Source organism: Lithobates pipiens, unplaced genomic scaffold (assembly GCF_037356315.1).
Source record: "Lithobates pipiens isolate NorthernLeopardFrog02 unplaced genomic scaffold, aLitPip1_a1.2 Scaffold_16, whole genome shotgun sequence".
Taxonomy (NCBI): Eukaryota; Metazoa; Chordata; class Amphibia; order Anura; family Ranidae; genus Lithobates; species Lithobates pipiens.
Genome location: NW_027507748.1, coordinates 205023206 through 205041873, shown reverse-complemented (window position 1 = coordinate 205041873; position 18668 = coordinate 205023206). Strand labels below are relative to the sequence as shown.

The window sequence follows — 18668 nt, the reverse complement described above, 5'->3', positions numbered from 1 at the left end:
AATTGTCAGTTAAAGTAACGCAGTGTCTTGTCACAAAAAATGGCCTGGTCATGAAGGGGGTAAGCCTTCTGGAGCTGAAGTGGTTAAAAAAAAATCATAATCTTGAAATACTTTCAAATTACATATGTGAAGTCTCTGATAACATTATTGAATGTACTGACAAGATTTTTTTTGTACTAACATCCCTACGAAAATCTACTAGATTGTGGCTGGCTTAAAGCCATACATGGATCGAAATATGGCAGGGACTGGACAAATTTCAATCCATGTATGGGCAGATTGGTTGTACAAAAGTTGATCCACGAATCGTTTTGTGTACAACCACCCTGCTGGGAAATTTCCGCTCGATCAGTACCGCCGACAGCGCTGATCAGTGTATTCTGATAGTGGGAAGATCTCCCCACTGTCAGAATACAATTGCTCAACAGGAAGGAGTCCCCCATCCACATTGAGTGGAGGAAACAAGTCCTTTTTTTTTTCGTTCAACCCACAAAACAAATGACTAATGTATGTGCTGCTTTACACAAAAGCAGACGCAACTGGCAAAAGCCTCCAGAGCTATTGTTTAGACTTGAAATTCACAACTGCTCCTTTGAAATAAAGCTGCAATGTAAAAAAAAGGTTTCCCTGTCAGCTGATGAGTTACCAAGTAACAGTCAGTAAACAAAGCTGTCTCCATGGTTCCCCTGTCAGTGTTTCAGTGTGTGTGATAGCCAAGAGGAATCAGCATGGCTCTACCTCTCCTGCCTGGGAACTCCTTTAATAGAAATGTACGTATTCTTTGATGATTTTCTTTTTTACATGTACATGATGTTTATATAGAATAACCCATAGAACTTGTTTAATACTTTCTCCCTAGAGAGTTTGTGATATTGTCACAAAACTACTGTATAACTAAAGTGACCTAAATTATTATTGTTTTTTTTTTGTATGTTTTTCTGTTTTCTTTCCCAATATAGCATCTAATGCCACGTACACATGGCCGGAATTTCTAATGGAAAAAGTCCGATTGGAGCTTTTCATCTGATTTTCCGACCGTGTGTATGCCCATCTGTCTTTTTCTGTCAGCATTTCCGACGAACTTTAGATTAAGAGCCTGCTCTTAATTTTTCCGTCGGAAATGCCGACAGAGTTTTGGACGGTACAAAGTCCGGCCATGTGTACCATAAGAGTTTTATATTGAAAGTTAGGGCCCGTTCCCCTGTTAGAACGCAGCTGCTGGTGTGCAATGGCATGAAAGCAGGGTTGATGAGCCAATTGCAGCGCATCACAGTTTTTTGAAATGTCACATAGTACAGTTCATTAAGTTCTATGGTCACATTATTATGTCAGGTGGTGGATTGTGTTGCACTGCGTTGAAATTAGTTTTGTTCATATTGTACTTTTTTTCAGTGCACACCATAGCCACGTGTATGTGGCATATACATAGTACAGTATACACTGCTTGTGGTATATGCATAGTACATTATACACTGCTTGTGGCATATGTATAGTACACTGTACACTGTGGTATATGCCTAGTACAGTATACACTGGGGCATATGCATTGTATAGTATACACTGCTTGTGGTATATGCATAGTACATTATACCCTGCTTGTGGTATATGCATAGTGCAGTATACACTGCTTGTGGTATATACATAGTACAGTATACCATACCTCCCAACAGTCCCGGATTGGGCGGGACTTTCCCACATTGACATCCTTTGTCCCGTGGTCCTGGAGTACAAGGGCTTTGTCCCGCATTACTCCATGCAGAGCAGGACCTGCAGCAGTATGCTGTAAGATCTAGCACATCCAGCGATTGGTGGGCAACCCAGGGATTGGTGGGTGAGCTGGCAGGGTTAAGGTTGCAATGAGGGAAAGTGCAGCTGTCAGATCCAGTCTCTGATGTCGGGGATGGGCAGGCTGCTATTCGCTTTCAGCCTCCTGACTCCACCTTCCAAACAGAGCGCCATCCTGCCCCGCCCAGACACTGCCTATCACACCAGCACCGCCCTGCTTCTCCACCAGACTCCAGCTGCCAGAGACCAGCACCCTGTCCCTTCTCCTGACTCCACCCACCACAGAGCAGCACCTGGCCCCTCCTCCTGACTTAGGCCACTAGAGTGTAGCACCCTGACCCTCTTCCTGACTCCGCCCACCACAGAGCAGCACCTGGCCCCTCCTCCTGAATCCGCCCACCATAGTGCGGCGGTATTCCAGTGACATGAGGGTTCGGGCCAGATTGGTGCTCTGCAGCAGACTGAGGAGGGTGGATGCCGGGCCCCCCGAGGAGAGCCAAGAGTAGTGTGGTAGCCCCAGTGGTGCCGAGCCAGATCCTCACCATGCAGGCCATGAACTCCAGGTGCAGGCAGTGGAGAACGCTGTGAGGGAGCCCATTGTCGCCAGGAGAGGCATGTTGAGCCCATTAAATATTTAATTTTTTTGTCCCAAGTGATTGAATAATGACAAAAAAAAACAATTACAAAAAGTTGTCACTAAATGATATATTGCTCAAACATGCCATGGGCATATGTGGAGTTACACCTCAAACTAGATTCTGCTGCTTCTGAGTAGGGGGATACCACATGTGTGGGACTTTTTGGGAGCCTAACTGCGTACGGGGCCCTGAAAACCAATCACCGCCTTCAGGATTTCTAAGGGTGTAAATTTTTGATTTCACTCCTCACTACCTATCACAGTTTTGAAGGCCATAAAATGCCAAGATGGCACAAACCCCCCCCCCCCCCAAATGACCCCATTTTGGAAAGTAGATACCCCAAGCTATTTGCTGAGAGGCATGGTGAGGCATGGTGAGTATGTAGCTCTCATTTGTTTTTGAAAATTAATCTTTGTAACAAAAAGGAAGGTCTGCAGAATACTCACCATACCTCTCAGCAAATAGCTTGGGGTTTCTACTTTCCAAAATGGGGTAATTTGTGGGGGTTTTGTGCCATCTGGGCATTTTATGGCCTTCAAAATGTTATAGGTAGTGAGGAGTGAAATCAAAAATTTACGCCCTTAGAAATCCTGAAGACGGTACTTGCTGTTAGGGGTCCAGTGCACGCTAGGGTCCCAAAAAGTCTCAAACATGTGGTATCCCCTTACTCAGGAAAAGCAACAGAACGTATTTTGGGGTGTAATTTCCCATATGCCCATGGCATGTTTGAGCAATATATAAAATTTAGTGACAACTTTGTGCAAAAAAAAAATAAATAAATACATTTGTCTTTTTCCCGCAACTTGTGTCACAATATAAAATATTCCATGGACTCGTCATGCCTCTCAGCAAATAGCTTGGGGTGTCTACATTCCAAAATGGTTGAATGGGTTGAACTGTCCTGGCATTTTTTGCAGAAAATTTAGAAGCTTATGTCACACATCACCCACTCTTCTAACCACTTGAAGACAAAGCCCTTTCTGACACTTTTTGTTTACATAAAAAAAAATTTTTTTTTCAAGAAAATTACTTTGAACCCCCAAACATTATATATTTTTTTTAAAGCAAAGGCCCTACAGATTAAAATGGTGGGTGTTTCTTTTTTTTTTTCACACAGTATTTGCGCAGTGATTTTTCAAACGCATTTTTTTGGGGAAAAAAACACACTTTTTAAAATTTTAATGTACTAAAACACACTATATTGCCCAAATGTTTGATGAAATAAAAAAAGATGATCTTAGGCCGAGTGCATAGATACCAAACACTACATGCTTTAAAATTGAGCACAAACAATGAAGTGCAGTTGGCGACAAACTACATACATATTTAAAAGCCTGTACAGGTTACTACTTTAGATTTACAGAGGAGGTCTACTGCTAAAATTACTGCCCTCGATCTGACCTTTGTGGTGATACCTCACATGCATGGTGCAACTGCTGTTTACATTTGACGCCAGACCGACATTTGCGTTTGCCTTTGCGCGAGAGCAGGGGGGACAAGGGTGCTTTTTATTTTTATCTTTATTTTAGTTTTTTTGCTTTTTTATCTTATTTTTAAATTGTTCCTTTCTGGTTTTTTTTTAGCATTTTTATTGTTATCTCAGGGAATGTAAATATCCCCTATGATAGCAATAGGTAGTGACAGGTACTCTTTTTTTGAAAAAATTGGGGTATATTAGACCCTAGATCTCTCCTCCACCCTCAAAGCATCTGACCACACCAAGACCACACCATGCTTTCCCAATTTCCACCAAAATCTAAGTCATGAAATGCTCGTAGCTTCCAGTTTCATAGGCCATAGAGATGATTGGAGCCATTCTGGTCTCTGATCAGCTCTATAGTCAGCTGGCCAAATCACCGGCTGCATTCTTAGGTTTCCTGTTGGGACAGGAGAGCCAGAGAAAAGCATGGAAGACGGTGGGAGGGGGGGACATTCCCTCCCACTGCTTGTAAAAGCAGTCTAGAGGCTAATTAGCCACTAGGATTGCTTTTACACGAAAGCCGACCGTTGGCTGAAAAGAACGATACCAAGATGATACCTAAACCTGCAGGCATCATTCTGGTATAACCACTCAAAGTCTAGCAACTAGGGATGAGCCGAACACCCCCCGGTTCGGTTCGCACCAGAACTTGCGAACGACCCCCGCGTTCGTTACGAACGTTCGAACCCCATTGAAGTCTATGGGACTCGAACGTTCGAAATGGAAAGTGCTAATTTTAAAGGCTAATATGCAAGATAGTGTCCTAAAAAGGGTTTGGGGACCTGCCTCCTGCCTCAGGGGACATGGGTCACTGCAAAAAAAAGTTTTAAAAACTGCCGTTTTGGCGGGAGCACTGATTTTAATGACGATTAAAGTGAAAAAAAAGGTGAAATATTCCTTTAAATATGGTGCCTGGGGGGTGTCTGTAGTATGCCTGTGAAGTGCCACGTGTTTCCCGTGTTTAGAACAGTCCCTGCACAAAATGACATTAAACGGAAATAACACCATTTAAAACTGCTTGCGGTTTTAATGTTATATCTGGTTCCTGCAATATGGTTGAAAATCATTGAGAAAAATGGCATGGGTAGCCCTCCCTGCCCATTACCAGCCTATTTGGGTCTTGTACGCATATTAAGGGGAACCCCGTACCCATATTAAAAAAAGGAAATGCGTGTGGCCCCCAGGCCCTATATACTCAGAACAGCAGTATACAGGCGGTGCAAACAAGACAGGGACTGTGTAGGTTTGTTGTGTTAAGTTGAATCTGTTTGTAATTTTCAACCGGTACATTTTTAAAGTGTAGCTCCAGTCAAAAAAACTATTTTTAAGCTTTTTGGAAAACATAGGGAAGGGTTATCACCCCTGTATAATTTGTTTTGTCGTCCATCTTTTTTCATCTCACTTGCTGCTGTCTCCTTGCGTTTGCAAGTAGGAGATGTTTGTAAGTTGGATGTTTGAAAGTAGGGGTCTGCCCTATATTATAGCGGTATGTACTGGGTACAGAGCACGCAGACAGCACGCACTATCTCCTAACACTACTGACTGCAAGCTCTATTATTAACCACTTGACCACTGGGCACTTAAACACCCTTAATAACCAGACCAATTTTCAGCTTTCGGTGCCCTCACATTTTGAATGACAATTACTCAGTCATGCAACACTGGACCTATAGGAAATGTTTGTCCTTTTTTTCACACAAATAGAGCTTTCTTTTGGTGGTATTTAATCACCTCTCAGTTTTTTATTTTTTGTGCTATAAAAGAAAAAAGACCGAAAATTCTGCGAAAAAATTAATTTTTCTTCGTTTCTGTTATAAAATTTAGCATGTTAGTAATTTTTTCTTCATAAATTTTGGCCAAAATTCATACTACTACATATCTTTGGTAAAAATAAGTAAAAATTGGTGGATATTATTTGGTCTTTGTGAAAGTTATAGAGTCCACAAGCTATGGTACCAATATCTGAAAATTGATCACACCTGAAGTACTGACGGCCTATTTCCTTTTTTTTTTTTTTTTTCCACAAAATTGTCATATTATCAGGTTATTTCACACACACAGCATATGCATACCAAAAGATCCTGGAGAATACAATGGTGGTCGTTGCAAATTTTTATCTCACGCGGTATTTGCACAGCAATTTTTCAAACGCGTTTTTTGGGGGGAAAAAACAGTTTTGTGCTTAAAAAACAAACAAAAAAAACAGTAAAGTTAGCCCAATGTTTGCATAAAGTGAAAGATGAAGTTATGCTGAGTAAATAGATATCAAACATGTCACTCTTCAAAATTGCACATGCCCGTGGAATGGCGCCAAACGTCGCTACTTAAAAAATCCCCATAGGCGACGCTTTCAATTTTTTTTTACTGGTTACATGTTTTGAGTTGCAGAGGAGGTCTAGGACTAGAATTATTGCTCTCGCTCTAACGTTCTCGGCAATACCTCACATGTGTGGTTTGAACACCGTTTTCATATGTGGGCGGGGCTTACGCATGCGTTCGCTTCTGCATGCGAGCACATGGGGACATGGGCGCTTTAAAAAATTTTTTTTTTTTTTATTGTTCATTTTACTTTATTTATTTTAGTTTGACATTTTTTTCCCCAAAAATATATTTTTGATCACTTTTATTCCTATTACAAGGAATGTAAACATCCCTTGTAATAGGAATATGGGGTGACAGGTCCTCTTTACAGTGAAATCTGGGGGTCAATATGACCCCACATCTCACCTCTAGGCTGGGAAGCCTGAAATAAAAAATAAAAAAAAGATTCTGGCTTTGATCGTACTGGCGAGTTGGTAGAAGCACCGGAGGGCGGTGAGGGGTGGGGGGGCGTCTATGGCTGGGTATTTCAGGGTATCACCGAGTATGGCTGGGTATCTCCGAGTATGGCTGGGTATGGCAATTTATGGCAGGGTATTGCAGAGTATTGGCGGGGTATTGGCGGGGTACTACAGAGTAATAGCAGGGTACTGCAGAGTATTGGGGGGTACTCCAGAGTAATGGCAGGGTACTGCAGAGTAATGGGGGTTACTGCAGAGTAATGGGGGGTACTGCAGAGTAATGGCAGGGTACTGCAGAGTAATGGCAGGGTACTGCACTGCAGAGTAATGGCGGGGTACTGCAGAGTAATGGCGGGTACTGCAGAGTATTGGGGGGTACTGCAGAGTATTGGGGGGTACTGCAGAGTAATGGCAGGGTACTGCAGAGTAATGGCAGGGTACTGCAGAGTAATGGGGGGGTACTGCAGAGTAATGGCAGGGTACTGCAGAGTAATGGCAGGGTACTGCACTGCAGAGTAATGGCGGGGTACTGCAGAGTAATGGCGGGGTACTGCAGAGTAATGGCAGGGTACTGCAGAGTATGCACTGGTATTGCAGAGTATTGGCAGGGAATTGAGGGGTTAAATTCGGTGAGCAGCGATGTGGGCACTGCAGATGCAGCCCACATCGCTGCTGACACCGATCTCTTTCCCCTCCGCTGTACCGATCGGGGAGGAACCGGCGTCATAACATGACGCCGGTTTGTTTACAAGTGATCACTCCGTCATTTGACGGAGCGATCACGTGGTAAACGGCCGCGACGAGCGGCCGTTTACCGTGATCCGTGATCCGGATGCTCTCGAGTGCGCGCCCCAGGGGGCGCGCGAGAGCAGAATTCTGGGAGGCCGTTAATTAACGGCCTCTCAGAGTTAAACAACCGCCCTGAAGCCGTTAATCGGCAATGGGCAGTTGTTAAGTGGTTAAAGCTAGATCACTAGCTATATAGGTGAGGTGAATATAGTGGTGTATACTGCGGTCAGGGCACAGACAACAACCACTACACAGCAGCAAGATAGGAAATCAGCCAAAAACGATCGGTGTGTACTGTGTTGAAGGTACACAGAACACCCACTGCTTCAGATGCTAACACACTACACGAGGCCGCCTCAAAGGTGGCCTTATATAGTGTGGGGCGTGCACTACACAGCCTGAGCTATGATTGGCCACAGGCAGGATGCCTGTGGCCAATCATGGCTCTCCTCGCTGCTGGCGCTACGATTGGCCAAGCATGCGGGGTCACAGTGCATGCTTGGCCAATCATGAGCCAGCAATGCACTGCGCCACCGCAGTGCATTGTGGTCCGCGCGCGCCACTCGAATTTTGACGCGAACTGCCCAAACGTTCGGAATTCGCCGAACGGCCGAACAGCCAATGTTCGAGTCGAACGTACGTTCGACTCGAACACGAAGCTCATCCCTACTAGCAACATACCAGTACGTTGCTGGTCCTTGTTGGGCATATATTGTAATCTTTATTTTCATGCAGCCTGTGGGCTGAACGAAAAAAGAGATTGATCGGTGAGTATGCCCACCATTAGAATACCTCCCTTCATCCACCCACTTCTAAAGATGGGCATACATGCACCATTTATATATGCCGCAGCATGGGGGCATCAGCCCACAAAAGTTAAGTGCAAATCGCTCCTCTGCCCCCATGCTTCGGCATATATACTCTTTTTTTTTTAACTGTGGTGGTGAAATCACCTCCGACAGCGCTGGAATCATGGCTTTATGTATCATGAGAGCAAACACTGTTGCTGTCAAGTTAATTAAATTCGCGCTGCAACTGAATAAGCGTACCTGCTAAGCAAATGATGGTTAACAATAAAACAAAGTAACATTACAGTATAACAGTAAGACATACCATACCTGCAAAGCAAATAAAAAAAAAAATAGTAAAAAATAAAACATTTTTCTCTTATATTCATCGATCGACACAGCTCCTCCTTAGCCATTGGGTTGTTTGCCCTATTACTAGGAGATACTAGACATTAGTTGTAATACAACACTCAGAACTCTTAGTTCCACCCAGGGGGCAGTCCCTTGGGCAACAACCCTCCACCCTGCCATGCAGCCATCAGTTTTTATTTTGCCTAGTGAAGGAGAAGGACCTAGGAACCCTTCGGGCCCATCAGTCCGTGCTTTTTTATGCAGAAGCGTGACTTTTTGCACAAGATGAATGATCCTGTGATCTACTATCAACAGCCGGCTGGGTGACAAGAGGAATAGCCTTATCCTTGTAGTCTCCCCAGTCCGGCCATCGAGCTTGTGTAGGCTGCAGCTACACATTCGGCAGGCCACGACGAAACCTCAGCTCCAGAGGTGGTCGGTGATCTTTTTTTCCCCCGGGGCATACATATGACCGGGCTACTGATGTCTGCGTCACAGTATGCCGGGCAGGCAGCCACCCTGTACTGATCAGTGAGTGGGTCTGTGATGGAATGTCTCCCAGCTCTTCAGGACTGGTAAGTACAGCTCTCCCTGACTCGGCAGGGCTCAGCACCTGGGCATTCCCTGGGTGGTCGATTCGGGAGTCCCTTACCTCCCTCTCTTCTCTCCCCTGTCCCTATCTTCCCTCCCCCCCCCTCTCTGGGGAGATGCTGCATGTGGCTGCTGATCGGTGTGTGTGTGCCTATACAGGGCTCTCCGGGGGGCTCTCACCTGGGTTGGGGGGCTGCGCTGGCTGGCGTTGTCCTGGGTCCTGTTCATGCCCCTGGAAGGTGTCTGTGAGGTTTTGCTGATGTTTTGTACAGCGCTGTGTTCACTGCCATCGTTTTCTCCCTTTACCTCATGGAGCTGCTTTGGGTGCCATTTTAGGTGTGGGCAAGGGCAGCATGCTTTCCTGGGCTTCAGTGGCCATTTTCCTAGTGATCTCCTATACAGGACACTGGCGGCCATTTTCTGGAAGCTTGAACACTTTTTTTAGTGTTCTCTAGCAACAGCATGTGTTCATGTGCTTTCACAGCCATTTTCCCTGTGTTTTATGTCTTTGTACTGGACGCTGGACGACCATTTTATTGAAGCCTGAGCACACTTCAGAGCTGTTTGGCGCTATTTGCAGCGGCTGCCACCGACACAGCTTTTGTTTCCTCTGCACCTGGGAGCCCACAGGGACTACAGGCACTGCTTGTTGGATAGTTCAGAACTCCTCAGAGTGGTGAGTCCAGCGGGAAAGAGCCCCTTAGCCAGCGGCAGCTAGGAGGGTGGGACTGTCACTGTCCTAAGTCCCCTTTGGGTGGCAGACAGGGTAGGGTCAGCATGGCTTCAGAAACTGGTGTTTGTTCCTCGGAAATCCAGGCAATTGCAATCGAGTCAACTGCAGACTGCGCAGTGCCCATGGACACCCTGACGGAAGTCCTCAATTAGTTTGTTGCCAAGATGGAGGTGGTGCGTGGGAAGAAGGTGCACTAAAGCGGCCCCTGCCCCCCCCCTCCTCTGGGGAGAGCTCTGACGCAGACTCGGGTCCTGCTGAGGCTGGTGACTCCTGCTCTGTCTTGTCAGACAATGCTGACCAGGACCATTCGGACAGTGAGGATGAGTCCCCGTCCGGGTCCGTGCGCGACAAGGTGCTTGTTGGAGCACTTATCACAGCTGTGCGTGATACCCTGAAGATTTAGGAGCCAGCAGATCCCTCTGCTGATGTACCAGTCCCTTTTGGGTCCCGCAAGCCAGCACATTCACCTAAGGCAGTGATGGCGAACCTTGGCACCCCAGATGTTTTGGAACTACATTTCCCATGATGCTCCACTGCACTGCAGAGTGCATGAGCATCATGGGAAATGTAGTTCCAAAACATCTGGGGTGCCAAGGTTCGCCATCACTGACCTAAGGTGTTCCCTTATCTGACTTATTTTGACAAGTTCATTTACAAGGAATGGGGTCGCCCGCAACGGACCTTTTTGCTCCCCAAATACATGGTTGTGGACCCCCCAGTATCCAGGTTAAATAAAGCAACCACGATTCCGGTTGAGTGGACTCCTGCATTCAAGGATTCCATGGACAGGAAGGCCGAGGCAGAGGCTCGTTCCTTGTTTACGGTTGTGGGGGTCAGTCGTGCGACCAGTACTGGCATCCGCACTTGTGTCGCAGACACTGACTGAGTGGGCAAAACTTATGCACCGCGAACTGAGAGAGCAACAGGCTTCTTCTGTCTGCGTGGAACTAGCAGACCAACTAGTGCAAGGCCTTAAGTACGTCTGTGACATTGCCCTGGAAACTCTCCCTCTGTTATCCATGGCTTCAGTGTCAGCTGTGGTGCTGAGGCGCTTGATTTGGCTAAAATGCTGGTCTGCTGACCAGGCATCCAAAAAAGCCCTGACAGATTTTCCCTTCCTTGGTGACTGGCTCTTTGGAGCCTCCTTGGATGACATTATTAAAAATGCCACCGGTGGTAAGAGTACCCTACTCCCACAGGCCAGGAAGGCTAAGGAGCCACGCCGTAGGCAAGGGCCCTCTTTTTCCACTCACAAACGGCTTTTTCGTCCCCCTGGAGCTTTGACAAAACGTCCCCAGCCCAACAGAATGACCACGGGCGGTCAAAACGTCCCTGGAACCCCAAGCCTACCAAGCCTGTGAATAAAAGTGCTACCACATGAAGGTTTGCCCCCACCCATGTCTCGGGTGGAGGGTCGCCTTCGTGAGTTTGCAGCCCGGTGGGCCTCTCAGTTATCCGACCAATGGGTCTGCGATCTGATTTCCTCAGGCTACAATATAAAGTTTCTCTGTTGGCCGCCAAACAGATTCTTCCCCTCCAGCATACCCGTATCCCCGGCTCGCCGGGAGGCCCTCTTGGGGGCAGTAAGGGACCTGCTGAATCGCGAGGTGGTTGTACCGGTTCCAGATTCGGAATGCTTCCAGGGATTCTACTCAAATCTGTTTGTAGTTCCCAAAATGCAAGGGGTACGTCCAATCTTGGACCTAAAAGCCCTCAATCACTTTGTAAAAGTGCAGAGGTTCAGAAAGAAATCAGTTCACTCAATAGTCACTGCACTCCATCAAGGGAACTCCCTGGCGTCCTTAGACATCCAAGATGTGTACCTGCACATACCCATATGCCTTCGGCATCAAAAATGTCTGCGGTTTGCAGTCGGGGAAGCCCACTACCAGTTTGTGGCTCTCCCTTTTGGTCTGGCATCAGCCCCCCGAGTCTTTACCAAGGTATTGGCTCCAGTTTTGGCATTGCTGCAGCAACGTGGGATCGCGATCGTGGGATACCTAGACGATCTCCTCCTGAGGGCATCTTCCGCCTCAGGGTTAGAGGAGGATATGGCAATCACCATGCAGACCCTGTAAGAATTTGGGTGGCTGTTGAACCTAAAGAAGGCGGTGATTGTACCGACCCAGTGTCTGGAGTACCTAGGCTTGGAAGCGAGAGTTTTTCTCCCTTCAGACAAAGTGCAGACTCTTAGATCCGCGGTAAAACTGCTGATGAACAGCAAGTGGTCCTCGCTGCTCTTCTGCATGCGAGTCCTGGGACTCATGGTAGCCTCCTTCAAGGCAGTACTTTATGCCCAGTTCGACACCAGAGTCCTGCAGAAGGTGATTTTGAGAAAATGGGACAAATCTCAGTTGTCCCTGGATCGTCAGATCCAAGTGAGCCAGTCAGTCAAGGACTCACTGATCTGGTGACTGAGGTCCCCAATGATTTAGTCCGGGAAATCGTTCCTGCTTCTGAAGTGGACAGTGATCACAACGGTCGGGGTTATGGGGGTTCAGTCGGCTCAGGGCCTCTGGTCGACGCAAGAATCCAAATTGCAAATCAATCTGCTCGAGTTGAGAGCGATCAGGCTATGCCTCTCCACATGGTTGATGAGAATTCAGGGGCGTCCGATCAGGATCCAGTCAGACAACACCACGGCTGTGACATACGCCAATCACCAAGGGGGAACAAGAAGCTCAGCCGCTGCACGGGGGGCCGCTCACATACTTTGGTGGGCAGAGCGACACGTACCGGCCCTGTCAGCCATTTACATCCCGGGGGTGGAGAATTGGCAGATGCTGAACCCAGGAGAATGGGCGTTGCATCCAGAGATATTCAGGTTTCTGTGCCTGAAGTGGGGCACACCAGACGTGGATCTTCTGGCCTCCCGTCTCAATCGGAAGGTGCCAAGATTCGTGTGCAGGACAAGAGATCCGTGGGCAGAAGCGTCAGACGCTCTGATGGCTCCGTAGGATCAGTACCAGATGATCTACGCTTTTCCTCCACTAAAACTGTTACCACGCCTGCTTCGCAGAGTGGAAGCCGAGGGGATCCTAGTAATACTGGTTGCCCCAGATTGGCCTCAGCATCCTTGGTACGCAGACCTGGTGCGTCTGGTGGCAGACGCTCCCTGGCCATTGCCGTTGCGAGAGGACCTTCTGTCTCAAGGTCCGATTCTCCATCCTGCTTTACCATCGCTGGCTTTAACGGCGTGGCTATTGAGAGCTAGGTGTTGAGGAACCGGGGTCTGTCGGATGCGGTGATCCCAACTATGTTAAGGACACGAAAATCTTCTTCCCGGAAGATATACCATCGTACTTGGAAGGCCTGCATCTCCATGTGTGAGGAGAAAGGATGGCATCCGCGCTCCTTTTCTATATCCAGGATCCTGCTGTTTCTTCAGCAAGGAGTAGACCAGAAATTGGCACTAAGCACCATTAAGGGGCAAATTTCAGCCTTGGCTGTCTTTTTTCAGTGACCCCTGTCGTCTCACTCATTAGTGAGTACCTTCGTTCAGGGGGTACGACATGTAGTCCCTCCGGTGCGTCCACCATGGGATTTGAACCTGGTGTTAACGACGTTTCAAAAGCCGCCATTTGAAAATTTTAGGGAGGTTCCCCTGTTGACTCTTTCCCAGAAAGTGATCTTTCTAGTGGCTATAACATCGGCCAGGAGGGTTTCGGAACTGGCGGCCTTGTCTTGCAAGTCACCTTATCTGGTTATCCACAAGCCACCGCCTTTTCTACTGAAAGTGGTCTCGGCTTTTCATATTAATGAGGACATTGTATTACCATCTCTCTGTCCTAAGCCAAAACACCCTAAGGAGGTGGCCCTTCACGCTCTGGCCGTGGTTCGGGCTCTGAAGGTGTATTTGTCTACCACTGCTCCCTTTCGGAAGTCAGACTTGCTGTTTGTTTTGGTGGCTGGTCCCAAGAAAGGCATGGCGGCCTTGTCGGCCACCATTTCCAGGTGGATCAGACAGATTGTAGTACAAGCCTACGCCTTGAAGGGGCAGGTGCCCCCCTTTCCGGTCACGGCCCACTCCACAAGGGCAATCGGAACGTCTTGGGCCTTCAGACAAGCGTCTGTCACTAAGGTGTGTAAAGCGGCGACCTGGTCGTCTGTCCACACATTTACCAATTTCTACAAGATAGACGTCAGTGCATTGGCTGATGCCTGTTTTGGCTGCAAAGTTTTGCAGGCGGCCGTATAGTTGTAATTGAATATGCAATTTATTTTCTTTTTTCCAGTTTTTTTTCGATAAAAATGCAGTACCGTTAAGTTAATGCGCTGTTGCATTACATTCCACAGTTTTTGGTGTGGTTGTGGGTAGTCACTCCTGTTGAGGGTACTCTGGTTTTGTGGTGGATTTCTCCATGCGCTGTTGTTTTTGTGGGTAAAATTTCACTAGTTCCCACTTTCTATGGTGGATGAAGTTTTCTTTGCTGTTTTACCACCCCTCGTTTGGCACTGCTTGGCGGAGTTCCAATGGCTAAGAGAGGGGCTGTGTCGGTCGGTGAATATAAGAGAAAATAGGATTTTTTGTACTCACCGTAAAATCCTTTTCTCTGTAATTCACCGACTGACACAGCACCCGCCCATCCTTTTTATCTTTACGTTATACTGCTTGTTGACGTACTGATGGCTGCATGGCAGGGTGGAGGGTTGTTGCCCAAGGGACCGCCCCCCGGGGCCGAACTAAGAGTTCTGAGTGTTGTATTACAACTAATGCCTAGTATCTCCTAGTAATAGGGCAAACAGCCCAATGGCTAAGAGAGGAGCTGTGTCGGTCAGTGAATTACAGAGAAAATTATTTTTCGGTGAGTACAAAAAATCCTATTTTTAATGCAATTTATGCCTAAAATATATATATGCTGAAGGCATCCTTTCGCAAAAGGTAGGAACAAATCGCTCCTCCACCCCTGCTGCCCCCATGCTTCAGCATATATGCTCTTTTTTTTTAACTGTGGTGGTGAAATCACCGCAGACAGCGCTGGAGTCACAGCTTCATGTATCGTGGGAGCAAACACTGTTGCTGTCAAGACAAATAAATCCGTGCTGCAGCTGAATGGCATACCTGAAAACAAAAAAATGGTTAACAATAAAACACAGTAAACAGTAAAGTATAAAAAAATCTGAAAAGCAAACATGATAAAACATAATAACAATAAAACATTGCAGAATAGAATACAGTAAAAAAGAGCAGAGCAATAGAGAGAGAGTAGAGAGAGAGAGAGAGCAATAAAATTACAAATTTTTTATATATATATATATATATATATATATATATATATATATTTTTTGTGTTTTTATTTTATTTTTCCTTTTTAAAATGTTTTTTTTACACTTTTTTTTGTAACTGTAACTGTTGTTGTAACGGTTCCAGGTTGGGATCTCTCAAAATGCAGGCATCTAGGGAGACCCTGTGAAAGTGTGCCTAGTCTATGCAGTGCTGTACCCTACGCTAATACTCAACTAGTGTATGGTAGCATTCAAAACATTCACCAATGCAAAGACCAGGATTGTCAGGACAGCGGGGACAATAATAACGGGTGTCACGCCTATATCCGCGCTTTCTGCAGACACAGCATCTTCTTTGGGGGCTCGTTGGGTAGGGGTACTCAGGGGGTCATAAGGAAAATGCTTCTCATGCAGCCGGCTTACTGCATTTGGATTGGGAAGGGGAGGTGGAGCACCATCTGGAAACAGAAGGGCTCTGACAATCTCTTCCTGGAATTTAAGGATGCATCCAGTCTGTCCTGAAGCTCTGTATAGCACATGAGCATTCAGCAAAGCCAATTGAAATAAATAACTAGACACTTTCTTGTACCAGCGTCTGGCCTTACGGGCAACTAGGTATGTCGCCAACAACTGGTCGTTGAGGTCCACCCCTCCCATGTTAAGGTTATATTCGTGGACACAGAGAGGTTTCTCCACAACACCAGTCGCCGTAGTAATTTGGACTGTCGTGTCTGCATAAAGGCAGGTAAGAACAAAACCATTCTTATTATCCCTCCACTTCATAGCGAGCAAGTTATTACACTTCAAGCAGGCTCTCTCCCCCTGCCTAAGATGGGAATCTACAAGCCTCTGGGGAAAGCCCCGGCGATTAGGTCGCATGGTGCCACATGCTCCTATCTGCTGATCAAACAAGTGACTTAAAAGTGGCACACTCGTTACATAGTTAGTCAGGTGAAAAAAAGACACAAGTCCATCCAGTTCAACCACAAAAAAAAAAAAATATATATATATATAATAAATATCATACCAGCCCATATACCCAATTCTATACCCACAGTTGATCCAGAGGAAGGCAAAAAAAAACAGCAGAGCATGATCCAATTTGCTAAAGCAGGGGAAAAAATTCCTTCCTGATCCCCCGAGAGGCAATCGGATTTTCCCCGGATCAACTTTACCTATAAAATGTTAGTACCCAGTTATATTATGTACACTTAGGAAATAATCTAGGCCTTTCTTAAAGCAATCCATTGAGCTGGCCATAACCACCTCTGCAGGGAGTCTATTCCACATTTTCACAGCTCTTACTGTGAAGAAACCTTTCCGTATTTGGAGATGAAATCTCTTTTGCTCTAGACGTAAAAAGTGCCCCCTTGTACTCTTTGTTGACTGTAAAGTGAATAACTCGACACCAAGTTCCCTATATGGACCCCTTATATATTTGTACATGTTGATCATATCCCCCCTTAATCTCCTCTTGTAATAATTTTCCACATACAAGTGGTACCCCTTTCCAAATAAGGGTGACACCAAGTCCCACACAATCTTGCCAGCGCTTCCTATGTAGTCAGGGCAGTTTGTTGGCTCTACTTGACTATCTTTGCCCTCATAAACCATAAAACTACATGTATAGCCTGTGACCCTGTCACAGAGCTTATACATCTTGACCCCGTATCTGGCACGCTTGCTGGGAAGGTACTGTTTGAATGACAAGCGGCCAGAAAACTTAATCAGGGACTCAACGCAGACAACTTGGTGGGGAGTAAACAAGTCTTCAAAACGTTGTTTGAAGTGGTTTACAAGGGGCTGAATTTTGTAGAGCCGATCGTATCCAGGGTCTCCACGAGGATGCCAGAGTTCAATGTTGTTGAAATGCATGAACCACAAAATCTGCTGGTATCATGCCCTGGTCATGGAGGCAGAGAACACGGACATATGGTGATTTGGGTCAGTAGACCGATATGACTGCAACTCACTCTTTTTGGTTATGCCCATGAGGAGGGATAGGCCCAGAAAGAGCTTAAATTCAGAAACCGTAATTGGTTTCCAATCTCTGGCAAGGGAGGACCGGGAAATAGTGGCAATGTGTTGACCAGCACACAAATTGCTTTGGTCCACAATAGATCTATAGAGATCTTTGGTGAAAAATGACATAAAATCAACTGTTTCCACCCGAATGCCGGGTTGGCCAGTGAATGGGGTAAGTACGGGTGCTGCTAAAGTGGTGGGTTCCCAATTAGGATTGGCGAATGCATCAGGAAGGGCACTATGGGCACGACGGGCCTTTGTTTATCTTCTTCTTGGTGGAAGCTGGACACTACTTGTGCTTGCCCCCTCACCAGCTTGAACTGCACTTATGGGACTCACCACGTCACCACGTGATACTGCAGTGCTGGATGTACGACCAGGGGGTACTAGGCCGCTGGTGCTTGCCAGTTCACCAGAAGGATGAGCGGCACTAGTACTTCTCTGCTCCATACAAGGGACCTGCGGTCCTTGCACCTCAACGACAGAAGAAGATTGGGGTCTGGTATGCCTGACCTTGGCAGAGACCACAACTCCGTCGCCAGAGGTATCTCTCATGGAGCCGCTGTGGTCTACAGGATCGTATGCTGAGCCTGAATCTGACAGATGAGTGACTTCCTCTTCACTATCTGTCATGCTCAGAAACGTGTAGGCCTCTTCAATAGTGTACCTTCAATTTGCCATTTTGGGCTCTAAATTTAGTGGTACACTAGTGAGACTCACAGGTAAAAAAGCTCCTAGGCTGTCAGCGACTGTACCAAAACGCTACCAAAAAACTGTTAGGGATCGCAGGGATCAGGCCCGACTCTGCGAACGCTGCAGTTTTGTGTTTAGTGTTTTGTAAGTGACAGTGATCGATCGATACTGAACTTGGGTGGGCTGGGCGGAGGGGCAAAATGCAGTTGTTAGCAGGTATCTGGGCTGATCCTGCTAACCCTGTGTTTTTGGGAACCCTAAACTGCTGGGGACGCTAATATAGATCTGATCAGATCAGATATTGATCCGTTCAGATACTATACCACTAAGGGAGGTGTATGATGCGTGCGTGGGTATTAGCGGTGCCTGGGGTGACGCAGACCCTAACTGACACTAAAACCTAACTTATATCACCCACCGGGTGATCAGGGGGTTAAACATTTATTAGGTAATAAACGGCGGGTGCCCTGACACTATAAAAAACAAACTAACCAGTGTCACCTCTAACAGTTATACGGTGATCACTGATGAAAGGGTTAACTAGCAGGCAATCTGGGGGTTAAAACTGTGACAGGGGGTGCAGGGGGGGGTGATTGGGGGTGAAAAGTGTGCCTGCATGTTCTACTGTTAGTGTAGTGTTGGTGCAAACTCACATTGATGTCTTGTCTGCTCGGCGCCGGACAAAAAGCCAGACAAGAGGGGAGATGACATCACTTCCTCTGCCCCTTGTTACATTACAGGAGCAAAGGAAGGATCCCATTTGCTGCAAGCAATCGCGAGGGGGTGGCC

General features: G+C 46.7%; 1 protein-coding gene across 1 annotated transcript in view; it reads left to right on the top strand.

The window, feature by feature from the left end:
* Nucleotides 1–638: 638 nt before the first annotated feature.
* The window catches only part of EFHC2 (EF-hand domain containing 2), a 154008-nt gene continuing 135978 nt past the window's right edge, over nt 639–18668 (top strand). The window contains exon 1 of the mRNA XM_077480923.1: nt 639–770. Coding sequence (XP_077337049.1) covers nt 729–770 — 42 coding nt within the window. The 5' untranslated portion in view covers nt 639–728. The remainder of the gene's footprint in view (nt 771–18668) is intronic.